The 21,862-nt window shown below is 41.4% G+C and overlaps 1 protein-coding gene across 5 annotated transcripts in view; it reads right to left on the bottom strand.

Moving 5' to 3' along the window:
• LOC105008069 (serine/threonine-protein kinase BRSK2) overlaps positions 1 to 21,862 on the bottom strand; it is an 864,007-nt gene that overhangs the window by 269,739 nt on the left and 572,406 nt on the right. For all 5 annotated transcript variants that reach the window (XM_029115106.2, XM_029115108.2, XM_034288278.1 and 2 more), the window contains exon 5: positions 18,896 to 19,012. In XM_029115106.2, the coding sequence (XP_028970939.2) occupies positions 18,896 to 19,012 (117 nt within the window). The remainder of the gene's footprint in view (positions 1 to 18,895; positions 19,013 to 21,862) is intronic.

Below are 21,862 nucleotides of genomic sequence, written 5' to 3'. Positions count from 1 at the left end.
TGAATTCTACATATTCAGTATATTTCTTTGATTTCATTTATTCCGCAACTAGTTTGTCCATTAATTCTACACTTACTTACCTGTCTGTGGGATTCTCAATCACAAGTGCACAAAATCACATGCAAGGACCCACACACACACACACACACACACACACACACAAAGACACACTGCACGCTACAGTGGCATTTTCAAATAATTTGCATAGCGTAGAGCCCCAGGCTAACTTTTGAACTAAGGTACATTTGAGAAATTTCTGTCTTTCTATTGCCTGGTATGTAAATCTTTACTTTGATTGTGACACTCTGTATAAATATCAGCATCAATAGGTACTTTGACCATCTGTTCTCCTGCCTAGACCAAGAAGGGAGATGAAAGTGTTAGTGCACTTCTATGTGTTAGGGCACATTAAGTTAAAGTGGTTCTGGCGTGCGGGGAACGCTCACGTGTAATGAGATGAATTAATAAAATGGTTATGGAGTTATTAGGTTTTCCGGTTTTTGTTCGGTGTCGGATGCCTGACCTACCGGGCAGATTGGAGGAATATGGCCGAGGTGACGTATTGGAGTTGCAGAAGGTATGATATAAAGTTGTTTGGAAGGCGTAGTCTACGGTATGTAGAAACTCTGCAAGCTTTGGGAAAGTTTGTGTGGGGTATGTTGATCTCTGTGATGTAGTTATTTTCGTTCAGGTTGGATGGATTGTCCCTCTGACCACCCACACTCTCCCACAGTGTTCCTCCAGGCCGATCGCTGGGATTTCTTGGGGGTTTGCGTGGTCCCATCCCGCCCGGCAACGCTGCATCAGTGGAGGACATTTCCAAGCAACGTAGCCAACCCCGCTGGTGTCCGAGATTGCCCCCAACTCCTTTCGCTCTATGGAGCTTTTCGTTGTGAACGTGGTGATGCAGTAGGCTGTCTGGAGGCCGTTTTGCTCCACTTTGGAAGTGTTGGGAGTGTCTCAGCGGGTCAAGAAAAGGTCAAAAAGGAGGGAGTAGTACACACCAGATCTGTAATCTCCTTTGTTTGCAGCGACTGAAACCAAAGATGACTACAGACCCGGGGTTGATGAAGAGACTATGCAAACCGCTACGTTTAAATAATTGAAGCTACTGCTAGACATTCGACTGGACATTGGATTTGGAAAGATACCAGTGGGAACCAAGACAACGGCTGTTTGGATGTTGTGTTCCCGCAAGAAAAGAGACAGTTCCGGCTGCCTCTTTTGGCCTCACCACGGACGATCCAACGAGAACACGCAGGAACAGTGAACCGCCTGAGGGAGGGGTTCTGACGGTCAGATCAGACGGACCAGAGAGCATCGACCAGTGAGATCATTCCTTAATACAGCCCTGTTTTTTCTCTCTGACATATTTACAGTATACAGGATTTATACCATTTCATAGGGTTTAGTAAACTAGGTGGTTGGTTTCAGTATGTCAGGATTGCTGGGCTTGAGAAGGTTCGGTTTGTAGGAGTAATTTTTTTAATAGTATTTCAGTTATAGTAACTGTGGTGAAGAAAAGGCTGTTGTTTTTTCGTGTCCTGTTAGCACTGGTAACACTCCCATGCTGTCTTTGCGGGGCGATTCGTGCAGGATTTTAAGCAGCACTCTGTATTCCTTAGTGGAATATTGTATTTGTTCAAGATTGTTGTTAACCTGGAAGTTTGGTTTTCCTTTGTTGGGTGTACACTTGGGTGAACGCAATCATTGCGTCGTCGTTGTGATTCTTTGGCGGGGCCCACTCTTTCGGCCGTTACCTTAGTGCCGAATCCACAAAATAGAAATTTGCCTTCTAGTGTTGTGCTGGTGGCTGGCAAACGTGGAGGTGTTCGCCTGCTAACTTAGGATTGTATACAAGAATAATGTCTAAAGTTTTATTAGAGAGATAGATTGGAAATTGGTACAGTGATGCTTTTCTACTTTGGTACAATATGGTATTGTGGTTCCATTAGGTCAGGTTAAAATATTGTGTTTCTCTCTCCTTGTATGGAGTAGTATGGAGTAGTCTTCAACGTTAAGAAAACACTCTGTTTCCCGTGAAGACTGGATCTGCATTCAATATAGCCACGGCCCGTTTATTCCCCAAACAGCAAAATCACGTAAAATTAGACATCATATTTTTAATGTTTTGGGGTTTGGTTAAGTAATGTAGTTTCACTTTGTATTTACAATGATTACTGGGGTGAAGCATGTGTATAAAGACCAACGCCTGATACTCATTACAGGAGTTTAAATTCTAACCTGGGAAACTGACAAATGAGGTAGATTGATGTGACAGTGTTTAGTGCTCTAGATTGAGTGTCCTTGGGATCACTTGATTTTCGTGCATCTGTTTTCTGTTAACTTGGCTTTTCTTGAGAGTTTTTCTCCCTGCTGTTTTTTTTTTTTTTTACAAACGGCAATTACACTCACCTAAAGGATTATTAGGAACACCATACTAATACTGTGTTTGACCCCCTTTCGCCTTCAGAACTGCCTTAATTCTACGTGGCATTGATTCAACAAGGTGCTGAAAGCATTCTTTAGAAATGTTGGCCCATATTGATAGGATAGCATCTTGCAGTTGATGGAGATTTGTTGGATGCACATCCAGGGCACGAAGCTCCCGTTCCACCACATCCCAAAATGCTCTATTGGGTTGAGATCTGGTGAATGTGGGGGCCATTTCAGTACAGTGAACTCATTGTCATGTTCAAGAAACCAATTTGAAATGATTCGAGCTTTGTGACATGGCACATTATCCTGCTGGAAGTAGCCATCAGAGGATGGGTACATGGTGGTCATAAAGGGATGGACATGGTCAGAAACAATGCTCAGGTAGGCTGTGGCATTTAAACGATGCCCAATTGGCACTAAGGGGCCAAAAGTGTGCCAAGAAAACATCCCCACCACCAGCCTGCACAGTGGTAACAAGGCATGATGGATCCATGTTCTCATTCTGTTTACGCCAAATTCGGACTCTACCATCTGAATGTCTCAACAGAAATCGAGACTCATCAGACAAGGCAACATTCTTCCAGTCTTCAACTGTCCAGTTTTGGTGAGCTTGTGCAAATTGTAGCCTCTTTTTCCTATTTCCTATTTATGAGTGGTACCCGGTGGGGTCTTCTGCTGTTGTAACCCATCCGCCTCAAGGTTGTGCGTGCTATGGCTTCACAAATGCTTTGCTGCATACCTCGGTTGTAACGAGTGGTTATTTCAGTCAAAGTTGCTCTTCTATCAGCTTGAATCAGTTGGCCCATTCTCCTCTGACCTCTAGCATCAACAAGGCATTTTCGCCCACAGGACTGCCGCATACTGGATGTTTTTCCCTTTTCACACCACTCTTTGTAAACCCTAGAAATGGTTGTGTGTGAAAATCTCAGTAACTGAGCAGATTGTGTAATAATCAGACCGGCCCGTCTGGCACCAACAACCATGCCACGCTCAAAATTGCTTAAATCACCTTTCTTTACCATTCTGACATTCAGTTTGGAGTTCAGGAGATTGTCTTGACCAGGACCACACCCCTAAATGCATTGAAGCAACTGCCATGTGATTGGTTGATTAGATAATTGCATTAATGAGAAATTGAACAGGTGTTCCTTTAGGTGAGTGTATATTAGATGAGTGGGGTAATAACTCTGAACATTCAGTTAACGTGGGATATTGGCCAAGTTGAAATCATGACGTCTTTTACTACAGACACTCTGAATACCATATCACGTTTTTGTGTGGGATCTTTCATGAAAGTTTCATTAACATTTTAAGCAATCTTTTGGGCCCTTTATGGCCTACCTTCTGGTGGGTACACTCCTGGGCTCTAGAAAGGGGGGCAGACCCCCTGGGTTGGCCTCTACCAACCTTTCCCATTAAATCAAAGTAGACTCTTACTACGGGTTAAATTTGACGGTTTTGACTGTTCTCACCTGTGGTAATTAGCCCAACATGAGTGTATTCAGTTTTGGGTTAATCAAACGTTAAGTGCAAACTAATGTTTTCCTCTCAATAGCTTTTATGTCAAAATATTTGGTTTTGAAACTTATTTGTAGTAAGGGTAGAGACCTAAAGTCATCCCCCATTATTCATAACTAGAACAATCTTGATGTCGATGCGTGGAATATGCATGAAAGTTGAGATTCTGGTTTTGGCTGACCGCCACTATTTTAAATAACATTGTTTGGTTCTTTAAGAATCTCCCCACCGAAAGGGGCATCAGGAGAGGACATGTTGTTATGACTCGTTGTGTTTTTTTATTTAAACTGATTGATTTTCCACAAACAGCTAATTAGTCCACAAATAGCAGGTTATAAACCGGTGGCGTATCTCTCCTGACGAGACAACATGTCAAAACTAATACTCGCTCCCGCTTATAGCCCGTGCTTATTCAGTACTGGAGTCCAACACATGGATTTTACTGGTCAACGTTTCAACTCTTGACTGGCCCGTGCTCTAATCAGGTAAGTGAACCTCCCACCTAGTTACCTGCGTTACATTGCTGTTGAACACCCGTGACGTAGTAAACGCTACAAACATAGACATGCATCGAAGTTGAGAAAATTCCCTAAGCTTTAGGAGGTTCATTGAGTCATGATGTTTGTGTTGTCACCACTTAGTTTGGCCATTGCGTGTGGAAATGCTAATTTGGGAGTTTCACTGGGTGAGACAACTTTGTTTATGGGTTATATGGTTGATAATTCCTTCACACGAGCGAACGTGTGGCGCATTTGTTGTTTTGATTTGGTTTGTGGATGTTGGGTTTTTGTCATTTTCAGTTTTTGATGGATATTCAGTTTGTGACTCTTTACTGAATGAATGTTAGATTCATATTGATTTTCTTTTTATGTCCGTTCTGTAATGGTTCTGCTTTCATGCTTGGAGTCATTTTCTGTTTACTCTGTCGTGAAAGCAGGGGGGACTGTATGATATTATCATCTATGATGAAAAAGAGTTGAACATAGAGTTCAAAGAGAATTAAATAGGTATTTAAAGAATTACATGAAGTATTGGATTTTCCTGTTTGCATAGTTATAAAATTTACACTTGTTAAAATTGGCATTCCTTAGTGTCCGTTCAGTGTTTGTCTAATTTGGGTTCTATTCTAGAAAACCAAGTTGAGAAGTTTTACATAGTCTAAATTGTAAAGAGAGGTACAGACCCCCTGGAGTGCTCAATTCACTCACTCAAAGACCAGTGTGTGGGGTGGGGGGCTGTTTGAGATGGGTTTTTTGACTCGTTTGAACTCTTTAGAAGAGAAACAGACTAACTGGTGACATTATCAAAATTGGGTATTCTAATTCGGCTACATAATTTTTATGGACAGAATTTCTAGGCGCAGCCAGGGGCCGGAGGGTGTCAGGTTTGGGTACCACACGATTTCGTCTCTGCTCTTTGCGGATGATGTTGTCGTGTTGGCCCCTTCAAACCAGGACCTTCAGCATGCACTGGGACGGTTTGCAGCCGAGTGTGAAGCGGTGGGGATGAGAATCAGCACCTCCAAATCCGAGGCCATGGTCCTCAGTCGGAAAAGGGTGTCTTGCCCACTTCAGGTTGGTGGAGAGTGCCTGCCTCAAGTGGAGGAGTTTAAGTATCTAGAGGTCTTGTTCACGAGTGAGGGAAGGATGGAACGGGAGATTGACAGACGGATCGGTGCAGCTTCTGCAGTAATGCGGTCGATGTATCGGTCTGTCGTGGTGAAGAAAGAGCTGAGCCGCAAAGCGAAGCTCTCGATTTACCGGTCAATCTACGTTCCTACTCTCACCTATGGTCATGAGCTTTGGGTCATGACCGAAAGGACAAGATCCCGGATACAGGCGGCCGAAATGAGCTCCGCAGGGTGGCTGGGCGATCCCTTAGAGATAGGGTGAGAAGCTCGGTCACCCGGGAGGAGCTCAGAGTAGAGCCGCTGCTCCTACACATTAAGAGGGGTCAGCTGAGGTGGCTTGGGCATCTGTTTCGGATGCCTACGGAACGCCTTCCTGGGAAGGTGTTTCCGGTCCCGTCCCACCGGGAGGAGACCCCGGGGAAGACCTAGGACACGCTGGAGGGACTATGTCTCCCGGCTGGTCTGGGAACGCCTCGGTAGAGCTGGAGGAAGTGTCTGGGGAGAGGGAAGTCTGGGCATCTCTGCTTAGACTGCTGCCCCCGCGACCCGGCCCCGGATGAAGTGGAAGAAGATGTATGTATGTATAATTCGGCTACACTGAATACTGTTCATTATTCTGGTTTTGACTCGAAGAAACCGGAAATGTAAATTCCATGTTTATTCATATATTCAATGATTCTTCATTATTTTTAGACATGTATACCTGTGTACTTAATTTCTGTCCTATTAGGCAATCATTGGAATGTTACTGGTTGACAAGTTTATTTAGGTTTATTTATTTGTGAAATGTTTTGATTTGCAATAAGGTATTTGATCATTTATGTGAAGCAAAGGTGAAGTTGATTGTAGTTCCGAGACAACACAATCAGATGTAAATATATATCAACGGAGATCTGCTTAGGTGAACTGATAATTGTTCATGAACCACTCTTTGAGAGTGATGCTTCAATGTAAGCAAACTATCTTAACTGATGAGTAATTGGAACAGCAATGGGAAATTGTGTTCTTCTGTTCTTTTTGTAGTTTTGCTATTTGTTGGTTGCTAAACCAACTATAGAAAAGAGTGGAATTGTTATTTTGCTACACCAGAAATGTTAATGTTTTAACTATACTGTTTCTAGTCTATTTAAACAAAGGAAGCAGAAACACATTGGAAATATAGGTTTGAGTGTTTGGTAGGACTGGGTTCTAATGCATTAGCAAGATGCAACAAGCTAATGTAATGGACATATTTCTGATTGTGTACTGTGCAATTGCAACTAATCTTTTCAAGGAGAATTCACTGACAGGTACAGGACACTTGAAAGTGATTCAGCAACAGAGGACTTGTTGGAGCCCTGAAAGACTGAGTTTGGCTCTGAAGGACAACTGTGAGGTGGGCTGAGATAAGATGGATCTCACACACACACACACACACACAAACACAAACACAGACTGTCCTACAGCTACAAGCGGACTCTACCCTGGGGTAGGCTTCAGTGTTTAAAGATTAGGCACAGTGAATTGAAGTCACTGAGGGAAAAGTGAGTTTTCTGGTACTGGTAACCATCACTTCCGACCTGGTCTGCAGCGGTAGAGCCCTTTACAAAGGAGAGCACACAGATTCTACTGACCAGGCTGATAAAGCAGCTAGAATGAAGACAACTAGAGCTGTGTCATGGTAACCTGCATTTGAGCTATGAAGGACAACACCTTGGAATAAATAGATCTGACTTTCACATTCTGTTACAATGGTCTCCCAAGAAATGGTTCATTACTGACTGTCTGACGTTTTGAGGAGCTGAACATTTGTGATGACTTTGGAAGTACATCTTATTGGAACCACGAGAGGACTTTTCAGTGAATCGAGCAATTGGCATGAGAGGACTTTGTAACAGTGACAAATAGAAGGATGTATTCAGTGATAGGTGTTTACACACCCATGTGTCGATGCTAAATATCCCATACTGTCAATATATGTGTCACTTGAATAAATTTCCTTTGACCAATGATATTGACATAAAAGGTTTTGCTGTACTATGTTATAGTTCTGTGTAATGAAAATGTGGTCTTGGAGTTAATACGAAGGTAATCGTCTAGAAGCATGTAAATGAGGATCCAGACATTTCAGATTTGTTCCCTTCAAGTTGTTAAAAAGTACTGTTTTGTTGAAGTCTACATCCTAATGAGTAAACTGTTTAAGGATTGATACCAAGGGTTGATTTGGTATTGTCACGATTGGTGTTGTGGTGGAAATTGAAGGAACCAGGCGCAGGTATAGTGGCAGTCTGTTTTGAAATGTTATCAAATAAACACAGCACTTGAAACACTAAACGAAACAAAAGGTACAAACCAAAACGGAACACTCACCACGTACAGTAACAAATGAAGACATGTGAACAATGACCGACAAATGAGGGGAGCAGAGGAGCAAAATTTAAACACATACAAATGACCGGATTGGGACCAGGTGTGAGTGATAATCAAAGACACAAGACAAGTCTGGGATTTGTTCATGAAGGAAAAGTAAACCGGGAAAAGCGGGAGATGACAGGGCTGTCCGTCACCTCATCGTCACAGGTATCAAGAGGATGGATTGTTATGGAAATTTTGAACTAAGGTACATTTGGGAAATGTCTGTCTTTCTATTGCCTGGTATGTAAATCTTTACTTTGATTGTGATACACGTCTGTATAAATATCAGGATCACTAGGTACTTTAACCATCTGTTCTCCTGCCTAGTCCAAGAAGGGTTCCAATCCTTTTGTTCCCAGGTGGCTTTTTTCTGGTTGCAGGGTAATGCAACCAGTCATATCTGAAAACTGTTTTTCCCTAATCCCAACTAAATGTCTCCTGATCCACCAGAGTAGACAATACACTAGACCATGTGAATACAAAAATACCGGAGGCATACAAAGCCAGAATGTCTGATCATCTTTCATTGTTCCTATTCCCCAAGTATTTACCCCTCATTAAACATGTGAAACCATCAGTGAGGACAGTCAAAGTGTGGCCAGAGGGGTCAGAGTCACTTCTACAGCACCAGTTTCAACACACAGACTGGAGTTTGTTTGCCACTCAAGCCACTCTTGTCTCCCATACGGACATTGAAACATATACTTCCTCCGCTCTGGATTACATCAACAGTGTCACCACCCACAAAAAAATAAAGACCTTCCCCAACCAGAAGCCATGGATGAACAGAGAGGTCTGACAACTGCTAAAAGGTATGCAACGCTGCCTTCAGAGGCCAACTCTACCCCCACAGCCAGTGACATCTCCATCACCGAGTTAAACAGGTGGCTACTTGTCCTGATGGCTTCCCCGGGCGTGTGCTCAGAGCATATGCTGGGCAGCTGGCCGGGGTCTTCACTGACATTTTCAGCCTGTCACTGGCCCAGGCAGTTGTCCCAACGTGCTTCAAGACCGGAACCATTGTGCCAGTGCTGAAAAAGTCGACTGCATCTAACCTGAATTACTTCCTACCTGGCGCATTCACTCCCACAATCATAAAGTGCTTCGAAAGACTAGTTCCGGCCCACCTTCAGACACCCCTAACACCAGTTTGCCAACCGGTCGAACAGGTCTACAGAGGATGCCATCCCCACAGCTTGACACTCTGCCCTGACTCACCTGGACAAAGAGAACACCTATGTAAGAATGTTATTCATAGACTTTAGCTCAGCAGTCAACATGGTAATCCCCTCTAGGCTGGTCAATAAACTCCATGACCTGGTGGTCAGCCCCTCTCTCTGCAACTGGACTCTGGACTTCCTAACTAACAGACCCCAGTCTGTCAGGTAAGACAACCTCACCTCATCACTGGTGTTCTACAAGGCTGCATGCTGAGACCACTCCTGTACTCCCACTTCACCCACGACTGTGTTCCTGTACACAGTTCCAACACCATCATCAAATTTGCAGAAGACACCAGTTCGCAGGCCTGATCCTTGACAATAACAGTCAGCCTACAAGGAGGAGGTCAAGCACCTGGAAGCATGGTAGACTGACAACAACATGAAGAACACTGCAAAGAAAACCAAGGCACTCATTGTGGATTATAGGAAGTCTAAAGGCTGCAGTTATGCCCCAGTTCTCGTCGACGGCACTAAGGTGGAGCATGTGTCCACCTTCTAATTCCTGGGTGTTAACATCTCCGAGGACATTTCCTGGACCCTCAACACCTCAGCCTTGGTCAAAAAGGTGCAGCAGTGCCTGTACTTTTTGAAGAGGCTGAAGAAGGCCTGCCTGTCCTCCAAGATTCTTGAGAACTGCTGCACAATCAAAAGTATTCTGCGCCACAGTGTGGTTTGGCGGTTGCTCCATAGCCGAGCAGAAGGCCCTGCAATTGGGCCAGCACATACAGTGGGGAGAACAAGTATTTGATAAACTGCAGATTTTGCAGGTTTTACTACTTACAAAGCATGTAGAAGTCTGTAATTTTTATCATAGGAACACTTCAACTGTGAGAGACGGAATCTAAAACAAAAATCCAGAAAATTAAATTTTATGATTTTTTTATAATTAATTTGCATTTTATTGCATGACATAAGTATTTTATCACCTAACAACCAGTATGAATTCCAGCTCTCACAGACCTGTTCGTTTTTCTTTAAGAAGCCCTCCTGTTCTCCACTCGCTACCTGTATCAAAGACACCTGTCCATACACACACTCAAACAGACTCCAACCTCTCCACAATGGCCAAGACCAGAGAGCTGTGTAAGGACATCAGGGATAAAATTGTAGACCGGCACAAGGCTGGGATGGGCTACAGGACAAGAGGCAAGCAGCTTGGTGAGAAGGCAACAACTGTTGGCGCAATTATTCGAAAATGGAAGATGTTCAAGATGAAGGTCAATCTCCCTCAGTCTGGGGCTCCATGCAAGATCTCACCTCTTGGGGCATCAATAATCATGAGGAAGGTGAGGGATTAGCCCAGAACTACATGGCAGGACCTGGTCAATGACCTGAAGAAAGCTGGGACCACAGTCTCAAAGATTAAAATCCTGCAGCGCACGCAAGGTCCCCCTGCTCAAGCCAGCGCATGTCCAGGCCCGTCTGAAGTTTGCCAATGACGGATGGATGGGGCAATGTTTCGCGAGATCTTGGCCAACAACCTCCTTCCCTCAGTGAGAGCATTGAAGATGGTTCGTGGCTAGGTCTTCCAGCATGAAAACAACCTGAAACACACAGTCAGGGCAACTAAAAAGTGGCTCCGTAAGAAGCATCTCAAGGTCCTGGAGTGGCCTAGCCAGTCTCCAGACCTGAACCCAATAGAAAATCTTTGGAGGGATTTGAAAATCTGTATTGCCCAGCGACAGCCTCGAAACCTGAAGGATCTGGAGAAGGTCTGTATGGAGGAGTGGGCAAAAAATCCCTGCTGCAGTGTGTGCAAACCTGGTCAAGAACTATAGGAAATGTATGATCTCTGTAATCGCAAATTAAGTTTCTGTACCAAATATAGTTCTGCTTTTCTGATGTATCAAATACTTATGTCATGCAATTATGTGCAAATGTATTACTTAAAAATCATACAATGTGATTTTCTGGATTTTTGTTTTAGTTTCCGTCACTCACAGTTGAAGAGTACCTATGATAAAAATGACAGCCTTCTACATGCTTTGTAAGTGGGAAAACCTACAAAATTCGAACTGTATCAAATACTTGTTGTCCCCACTGTAACTGGTGCCGAGCTCCCAGCCATCGTAGACCTCTACGTGTCTGCATAGGGTGCAGGGACCCTTTACATCCATGCCAAAAACTGGCTGGCAGGCAGGCAGTACAGGTCTCTTCATTCCCACACCAGCAAACTCAGGAACAGCTACTGTAACCCTGCTGATCTCGTTGACCCGTCACTAACTATACCACCCCCCCACCTCTTAGGGACCTTGTTGCACTACTCCCTTTGTACTACTACTCTGACACTGCCTTGCCAAGTCTGATAAGGTAGTTTTCAGTTGTTACGGGTATGGGTCTACCTCGGGAACCTCACAGCTGCTATTCCTGCATTTCAGTTGCACATGCCACCTTGCACCTTAAATTTGCCTTTATTGCACACTTAGAATTGCCATCGGACTTGCATTTTTCAGTTGTTATATAGACATGTCTACATTGCTGCTATGTCTTCACATTTTACCTTACTCAAACTTGACTCAATTGCACATTTAGAATGCCATTTAGAATTGCCATTTGTAACCGCACAACTATTCATCGCACCTGTAACATTCATTATACTAAATACTTTTTCTGCCCTCATCCATGTGCCTTAATTGCACAGTATTGCCATTGTACTGCATTTGCCTTCATTTCAAATGTATACATTCCACTTGTAATACCCATTTACTTGATACTCTTGTATTTGCATTTCTGGTTAAATGCCAACTGCATTTCATTGTACTGTACTTGTACTGTTCGATGACAAAGTTGAATCCAATCTAATAGTGATTTACATTTAATCAATCATCATGGGAGTGCAATATGTAAATGAAGTGTGTGTTTGCATTTCTGTTTCAGCCAGATTATATATACTCAATATGTATGCGTGTATGTGTACGTATAAGTGTGTACCTAAAGGCAGTCCTTACACTCTCTCCAAACCCCTATCGGCTCCATTACCCATGGCAAGTGGAATACATTTGTGTCAGGGTGCTGCGTGGAGAAAGCGAACCAGATGAATTACTTTAATTTAAAACTGCCACATGTCCACTTGAGGTGGGCTGAACCATCAGTAAACACACACATATATTCATGCACACAAAAACGTGGTCAAATGCATATACTGACACACGTGTGCAAATGCACACACATGCACACACAATAGTCTACACATTAAACTTTTTTTTTTTACCTGAAAGGTTATATTTCTCTTATATTTATGTGTAGGATCAAGCCACAATATACAACAATATCCATGGATGAATTAGGGTTAACTGACTTGTTCTAGAATATAACGACAGGTTTTTCACTTGCCAGTGAGGGGATTCATTCTAACAAACTTTCAATTATTTCACTTTGCTACCAGCCGGGTAAGGGTCAGGGTTTGGCTAAGGTTTAGGGAAAAACGTGGGAGGTGCTAGTAGACATGCACATCATTGTATATTCCTCCAAAAAAGAGATTGGCAAAATAAATAAGAAAGAATGACAATGTATTTAACAGCACTGGTCACTATTAGGAAAAAGTCCATTTTCAGTTCTGGGTTAGGTTAAGAGGTGTTTTATTTTGTGGTCAGAAAAACATGAGAGATTCAAATCACAAGAAATTCAGCTGAGTTTAATGAAAAGAAAATGCTTCTGAAACCTTCCGACAAATTAAATTTGCAGGAAGTGCACACCGATGAGTCAAAACATTATGACCACCTGCCTAATATGTTGTTGCGCTGTGGATCGGACTTGTTTGTCCATTACATCCCACAGATGCTCGATTGGATTGAGATCTGAAGATTTTGAAGACCAAGTCAATGCCTAGAACTCGTTGTTGTGTTCCTCAAACAATTCATGAACCATTTTTGCTTTGTGGCAGGGCGCATTATCCTGCTGAAAGAGGCCACTGCCATCAGGGAATACCATTGCCATGAAGGGGTGTATCTGGTCAGCTAATTGATCTCCCCATGGACGCCCAGACCCAGGGTTTCCAAGAAAATCGCCCAGGGCATCACACTCCCTCCACCAGCTTGTCGTCTTTTTCAGGATATTGCGCAGGGAATCACACCCTCGCACCATCACTCCCCCAGGTATATGGCGCAAGGGCCATCCATGTGATGTAAAAGAAAACAAGATTCATCAGATCGGATGACCCTCTTCCGATTCTCGTGTGTCCATTGCAGTTGCTTTCGACAGTTGTCACAAGGGCCATCAAAGCAGGTTGTGATGCACATTATTTGCTTCACCTGTGAGTGGTCATAATGTTTTGGCTCATCAGTGTATATTAGGTTTTTAATTAGAAATGCACTTCCTTACATTCTGTCAAATGTATGACCACATTAGGAGACATATCTCCCTTAGATCTTAGACACACATTGAATATGAAATCAAACTTCTGTATCTGCTAGGTGAAATTCTGCAATCATAGTACCAAGCATTGTGACATTGTGCCATGATAAGAATGCAGCCAGAATCAAAACATTTGTGAACCTAATATTCACGTTTCTTTGTTTTACCTTTTCATTCTTACTCATAGCTATTTGCACATTTCCACTACACATAGTATTTAGTTCACTGCTCACTAATAATATAACACTCAAAAGGCCTTGGCTATACTGTTTATTGAGGATTTCAGATAGTAAATCTGAATCCACTTCCTTTGTCAATGAACTACTCAATGTTATATCTGTTGATTATAATGTGTTTAAAATAACAGGGGATTTTAACATAACGGCAAATAAAAAGTGTCAAGTAGTGCAAAATGTTATCTCACTCAAGGCCACATTCTAGATCAGATTATCTCCAAAGGTCTTGATATTTCCTCTGTCATGGTTAAACTTGGTCCTGTCTGATCATTTTTGTGTCTTTATCGAATGACCCCGGATGTTCAAGTAAACTCTGTTTCTGTTAAGAAAAGGTACATTAATGAGAGTACCAATGCTCAGTTTATGGAAGCCATCTCCCCAACAATAACTACAGAGTCAGTTGATGTACTCCTGGATAATATTAATGGCAAAATATTGAATGTCATGGATCGTGTTGCACCGGTAAAGGTAAAGAACAAACTGAAAGCACCATGGAGAACTACCATGATGGTAAGCGCCCTGACAAGAGAATTTAGGAACATGGAATGTAAGTGGAGGAAAACTCAACTTCAATCAATCAATCAAATGTATTTATAAAGCCCTTTTTACAACAGCAGTTGTCACAAAGTGCTTTACAGAGACACCCGGCCTTAAACCCCAAGGAGCAAACAACAGTAGTGTTGAATTTCAGTGGCTAGGAAAAACTCCCTAAGGTCGAATTTTAGGAAGAAACCTAGAGAGGTCCCAGGCTCAGAGGGGTGACCAGTCCTCTTCTGGCTGTGCCGGGTGAGATATTAAGAGTCCAATTGGAATAATAAATACATTTCTCTGGGCTAAATCCAGAGTCTATTTGATTTTAGACTAGGTCAGAAGTATGACCAGGTGGACAAGGACAGGGACAGCAACGGGCCCCCCAAACCAGGTAATCCGCAGGTGTGGACCAGGACCTCATCTCCTTCTTAAATGTAATGTAGGAAACTGAGAAAAGTTAGTAGTACATCCCTCATATCCCCCAGCACAATAATATAGCAGCGTAACACCTTGGAACTGAGACGGGGGGGTCCGGTGACACTGTGGCCCTACCAGGGGGAGGCCCTGGACAGGGCCCAACTTCAAATCCACTATGACATCTATAAACAAAGCCTTTGTAACTTCAACTGTGAGTTACGAAGGGATAGACAGCACTCTATTTGCCATGGTCGACAAGCTTACCCTCTATAGCAGATAGCATCAGAACTTGTATGTTTCTTTAGTGAAACTACATGACTTGGTTATTATGTTGAAATTTAATACAACTGATCAGAAATTCCTAGAAGAAACAGTTTTCTTAAAGCTTCCACATGTTGTCTTGACACACTGCCATCTGACTTTTTTAAAACTATTTTTAACTCTATTACAATGGATATACAGCAAATAGTTGACTTGACTTGAAATTATTTTCTGCAATCAGGCATTTTCCCAACGTCTCTTAAAACAGCTGCCATTAAGCCTCTATTAAAAAAGAGAACACTGGATGCATCTATATTGAACAACTACAGAAATGTATCACATCTCCCTTTCATAGCCAAGATCATTGAGACGGTTGTCTTCAATCAACTCAGCAATTTTGTGAACTCAAGCGGTCTCTTACTTAAACAAATTTCAGTCAGGCTTCCAACATCACCACAGTACTGAAACGGTTCTAATAAAAGTTTTAAATGATATATGGTTGAATATTGATTCAGATTAAAATAAAAGATCTGGATCTATGAGATCTCAGGGCAGCATTTGACACTGTAGATCATAGAACACTTCTAGACAGACTGGAAAATTATATAGGACTCGCTGTGATAGTCCATAATTGTTTCAGATCGTATTTAGATGGCAGTTACTTTTTCACCACTGGCGATCATGACTCTGATAGGGTGGCTATGACACTGGAGATCCCCAGGGATCAGATCTCGGACTGATTCTGTTCAATCTCTATATGCTACCTCTAGACCAAATTCTACAGAACAACATTAACTACCATAGCTATGCAGATAATACTCAAATATATATGGCTCTCTAACTCAGCTCAGCTCACTATGTCACTGTATAGAGCACATAAATACCTGGATGAACCAACATTTTCTACAGTTAATACGGTTCTTAATCTCTGAACTGGCTTCCAGTCAGTTACAGAATAGATTTTAAAGTGGTGCTTTAAGTCTATAAATCACTGAATGGTTTCAACTCAGAATACATTTCTCATATTTTTGAAGAGTATAAACCAAACAGGGCTCTTAGAGTCATGAACTCAGGTCAGCTAGTAGAGCCCAGAGTCCAAACTAAACATGGCGACGCTGTGTTTAGCAATTATGCTGCACACAACTAGAATAAACTACTAGAAAATCTTAGACGTGCCCCAAGCGTATACATTTTAAAATCCAGGTTAAAAACACTTCTCTTCACGCGCCTATGACTGAGCACTTAAACTTAACCACACTGTTTAGCCTTACAGCTTTTATAGCTTCCTCATGGAATCTACCAGTTATGTTTTTATTTTGTTTTTATTTAATTACTATTTTCTTATTCAGTGTTTTCTATATTATGATGTTTTATTGTTTTTTATAGTTTTTATTATAGTATTTCATTTTATTCTGTTGTATTTTTATATTTCTCTTTTTCTTTGTAAAGCACATAGAATTGCTTCTATGTATGAATTGTGCTATATAAATAAACTTGCTTGCTTGCACAAATGTTGTAAATCATACAGTAGCCATAATGAGAATAAAAAGTTAAAACAGACAAAAAGGAACAAAACGGTTATCGAGGTCATGGCTGACCTAAGCAAAGTCTGTTCAATTCTGTGTGTGTTTAGGGTTGCAGTTATGGGGACAGATAGATCACAAAACCACTGACTGTGGGCAGAATCAGGTCTGTGGAGGGCGCAGATGTCAGAGGACCTCGACCTATCTCAAAGAACCCTGCTGCTTGCATGCACTTGTCACTGCGATGTAGCAAATTTGTTTGAGCCATTCAGGTCACCAGTAATCACTGCCTAATACATAACCAGAGACAAAAACCTAGACTGTATGGATGGTTTCAATAAATGCTTAGTACAGCACAATTTGGTTGTACAAAACAATATGACATTGTGTTGTGTTGGTGGATTAGCAGTGCTACTAATACCTCAGGAGTGTATGCATCTATGGCCAAATCAAGCTGGTCAAATTATGATCAGGTTCCCCATCCATGTGATGTTATTCATTCTAATATAGCTAAAGAGCAAACTGATCCTACACCGCCACGCTTTGAGACACTTAACATATCCAGGCCCAGCCCAGTGTAAGACTCTGGCACATTTTTTATGTTTACACTAATTGTAATTTAAAAAAATATACTTGTGTTAAATAGAAAAAGACAAGGACGGAAAGGGGTTAGCACTGAAAACTGCAGTGATATTTATTTTATAATACAGGTGCTGGTCATATAATTAGAATTTCATCAAAAAGTTCATCTATGTCAGTAATTCCATTCAAAAAGTGAAACTTGTATATTATATTCATTCATTGCACAGACTGATATATTTCTAATGTTTATTTCTTTTAATTGTGATGATTATAACTGACAACTAATGAAAATCCCAAATTCAGTATCTCTGAAAATTTGAATATTACTGAAGACCAATACTAAAAATAATATTTTTAGAAATGTTGGCCAACTGAAAAGTATGAACATGAAAAGTATGAGCATGTACAGCACTCAATACTTAGTTGGGGCTCCTTTTGCCTGAATTACTGCAGCAATGTGGCGTGGCATGGAGTCGATCAGTCTGTGGCAATGCTCAGGTGTTATGAGAGCCCAGGTTGCTCTGATAGTGGCCTTCAGCTCTTCTGCATTTTTGGGTCTTGCGTATCGCATCTTCCTCTTCACAATACCCCATAGATTTTCTATAGGGTTAAGGTCAGGCGAGTTTGCTGGCCAATTTAGAACAGTGATACCATGGTCCTTAAACCAGGTACTGGTAGCTTTGGCACTGTGTGCAGGTGCCAAGTCCTGTTGGAAAATATGCATCTCCATAAAGTTGGTCAGCAGGAGGAAGCATGATATGCTCTAAAACTTCCTGGTAGATGGCTGCGTTGACCTTGGACCTCAGAAAACACAGTGGACCAACAATAGCAGATGACATGGCACCCCAAACCATCACTGACTGTGGAAACTTTACACTGAACTTCAAGCAACGTGGATTCTGTGCCTCTGTTCTCTTCCTCCAGACTATGGGACCTTGATTTCCAAAGGAAATGCAAAATTGACTTTCATCAGAGAACATAACTCAGCAGCAGTCCAGTCCTTTTTGTCTTTAGCCCAGGCGAGACGCTTCTGACGCTGTGTCTTGTTAAAGAGTGGCTTGACACAAGGAATACGACAGCTGAAACCCATGTCTTGCATACGTCTGTGCGTGGTGGTTCTTGAAGCACTGACTCCAGCTGCAGTCCACTCTTTGTGAATCTCCCCCACATTTTTGAATGGGTTTTGTTTCACAATCCTCTCCAGGGTGCGGTTATCCCTATTGCTTGTACACTTTTTTCTACAACATTTTTTCCTTCACTTCGCCTCTCTATTAATGTGCTTGGACATAGAGCTCTGTGAACAGCCAGCCTCTTTAGCAATGACCTTTTGTGTCTTGCCCTCCTTGTGCAAGGTGTTAATGGTCGTCTTTTGGACAGCCGTCAAGTCAGCAGTCTTCCCCATGATTGTGTAGCCTACAGAACTAGACTGAGAGACCATTTAAAGGCCTTTGCAGGTGTTTTGAGTTAATTAGCTGATTAGAGTGTGGCACCAGGTGTCTTCAATATTGAACCTTTTCACAATATTTTCTGAGATACTGAATTTGGGGTTTTCATTAGTTGTCAGTTATAATCATCAAAATTTAAAGAAATAAACACTTGAAATATATCAGTCTGTGTGGAATGAATGTATACATTATAAAAGTTTCACTTTTTTAATGGAATTACGGAAATAAATCAACTTTTTGATGATATTCTAATTATACAACCAGCACCTGTATATATACAGTTAAAAGATATTCTTATCCAGAATTAGTTAGTGTGTATTTACGTCTTTTATTCTGTACTCACCCACAGCTGGTCTCCAGCAGACTGTCCCCGACCTGTAGAGAGGCCATGCCAAAGTCTGCTATCCTGATGTTGTTCTTTTCATCTAACAACAGGTTCTCTGGCTTCAGATCCCTGTGGCTGAGAGGGAGGGATCGAAAGTGAGAGTCATTTATACATCCCACATCAACAAAGCCTTTAAACTCAATTGAATTTAGAGATAGGGGAGAGAAAGCATTAGGTAAAATGTACAAATCTGAAAAACGATGATCCAACAATTTTTCAGCTATTGCATTCAAACATAAATAAATGCATTGCGCACACACACTGTGCCCCCAATCTTTAAAGGTGGTTATTTCCGTTTCCCTGATATTGAAGTAAGCGTTGGTTGGAAATGACTGGACAGGGATTACAATTCTAGTGCATCAAACGACAGAGCAGACAGCTTCCTGCTGTGTCCCACCCAATTTCATTTCAAAACAGGCTTTCAGAAAGACAGTGACACCAGGGAGGACCCACCCGCTACATTTATTATCTGCCATTTACTCATAGTGATCCCAAAGCAGATAAATGGGAGATATGAATAGCATTTTACACCAAAACCCAATAGAAATGTGATTAATTGGCAGAACAATTAGAAGATATTGATAAAGAAACATTTCGATGTGAGAATGTGCAAAGGACGGTGAGCTGTGTGTGACACACACGATATGCAGGTACTTGCATACACACGTGTGCACACACATGCACTCTTACTATGTCTCCCTCTCTAAGTTGGACATTATAACAGATATTTATCTTTGCTATGATCAGAGAGTCTGTGATAGATACTGCCACAGGATAGGATGTCAGGAAGGCATGACAACACTTATCTTTTCCTGGGCTAATGATAGAAATGGTAACAATGTCTGCCATCGCTGCCTGACAAATCCTTTTGAAGTGCCGCTCATCAAAATGGACGTTTAACCTCCAATGACATAATTTCAGGTTGGGGTAAATCCTCAAAGGGATTCACTGTCTACTGTCAGAACCCTTGCCAGCTAAATAAATTACAGTTGCCAGAGAAGTCGGAATGTTTTTTCTTCAACTGAAGGACAACATTTTAGGGAATTTTATGGGAATTTTTGCATTAGTTGGATAATTCTTCCTTCATCAATTACTTCCTTTTCTGTGAACAGACTCTGGGATCATCCTTCTTCCATAAAGGACTTGAAATAAACCTTGACTATTAACATAGCGAGTACTTCTGCATACAAATTTGTAGGGTTTTTCTCTATCATTTGAGGGTTTTTTAATTTAAAATGTTTCTAAAGTTTAGGGGAGAGTGGGGTAAGTTGAGCCAATATATCATTTAATGTTGACCCATAATCAAGGGGAAAACGAAACAGAAATAAAACATACACGAATACACGGACAAGGGAGTGGATCCAAGCGCAGAGCGCAACCCAATCCAAAATACAGAAACGCAGGGCAAGCAAAAGATTGTTACACAATATCAGATCAGGAAGAGTGAACAGAAACACAGGTGAAACTCATTAGGACTAACAAAGGGAAGAAAGCTACATTCAAACACTGAAACAATGTTACAAAAACAAAATGTTTTTTATCCCTGACAATATGGAGACAGTCCCTCAGATTGGAAAATTACTCTAATTTAATGTATATTATTTAAGCCCCTAAAAACATTAAGTACAGTACAGGCAAAATTTACATGTAGATCACATTATATCAGCCACACACTGGAATACAGATGTCTGTGTAGAAGCTCTTCACTGTGTAGTAGCTCTTCACACATCACAGACATTATTTTAAATAATAATAAATGAATTGTTAAAGGCAATATTTTTAATGTTTATTCAAGCAGAATCAAAGAAATGTTGTTTCCACCAGTGCACATACACCATATGGCTAAAAGTATGGGGACGCCCAACAATCACACCTATCAAAAGGCTACAAAATGTCTTTGCAAGATGACTTGGGTTGTAATATCGCTGTTTAGTATATTTCACAAGGTGTTCACATGCAATTTTATTAAATAGCTTGCATGTTCACCCAACATTTAATGCAAAAGTTCTGGCCAAACACACACCAAAATTACAATATCAGATATTGTAGAGAAAGATTCCTCTAAATGTCACAGTTTGTCTTCGTGGTGTGTATGCAAAAAGGAGACAAATACAGGGAGGCAGTCAAAGTATATGTATTGCGTTCCTCTACCAAAAAAGGTAGTAGCACAAAAATTGCACACAAGCGCATAACAATTGCACAAAGCAAATCCAGAACAAACTGAACATAGAACAATACCACACAAAGACACCCGGAAACACAGGAACTTATATATGCGACCTAATGAGGGAATGGACACCAGGTGCGTGCAATAAGAAGACACGACAGTGCCGTGGGAGGAGGAGCGGCATGGCTAGAAGGCCGGCGATGAAGTTCGCCGAACACCACGTTGGGAAGGGTGGCGCGCGTCCTGGTTACATAAAAGCCCATTCAAGGCAATTACCGTGAAGCTAACTAGTATTTTACAAAGACACACATAATTTCTGTTTGAATACTGAGAAAGATTCAGACTTGGAATAATTTGTGGACCTTACCATTATTGAAAAATAGATTATTGTGAACTGCTAATTAAGCCATTTATTAGTTGAGTAAGTTGTATTTCTCCTGGGCTACACAACTGATATGTATTGCTGGAGACACTGCAGGACTGTAGATGAAAAACAAGCCATTTAAAACATTTGCACACACAGGTGTCATCATAATGGGATGTGTAAAATATGATTTCAGTAAAATTTTAGCAGATAATGGCAAATCATAAAAAATGTAATGCTCACAGTTGTTTTTGTTATTGTCAGTGACAAGTCCAGTAATTGTATAAAAAACAACATTTTACCTTCTCATTTTAAATTGTCATTAATTAATTAGATTGAGGTGTTACATGTTTTATCTATTGTGAATCAGACTCTGCTTCATTTGACTACACCA

This window comes from Esox lucius, chromosome 19, assembly GCF_011004845.1.
Source record: "Esox lucius isolate fEsoLuc1 chromosome 19, fEsoLuc1.pri, whole genome shotgun sequence".
Lineage (NCBI taxonomy): Eukaryota > Metazoa > Chordata > Actinopteri > Esociformes > Esocidae > Esox > Esox lucius.
The sequence above is the reverse complement of the archived record's forward strand: the minus strand, read 5'-3'. Positions and strand labels throughout refer to the sequence as shown.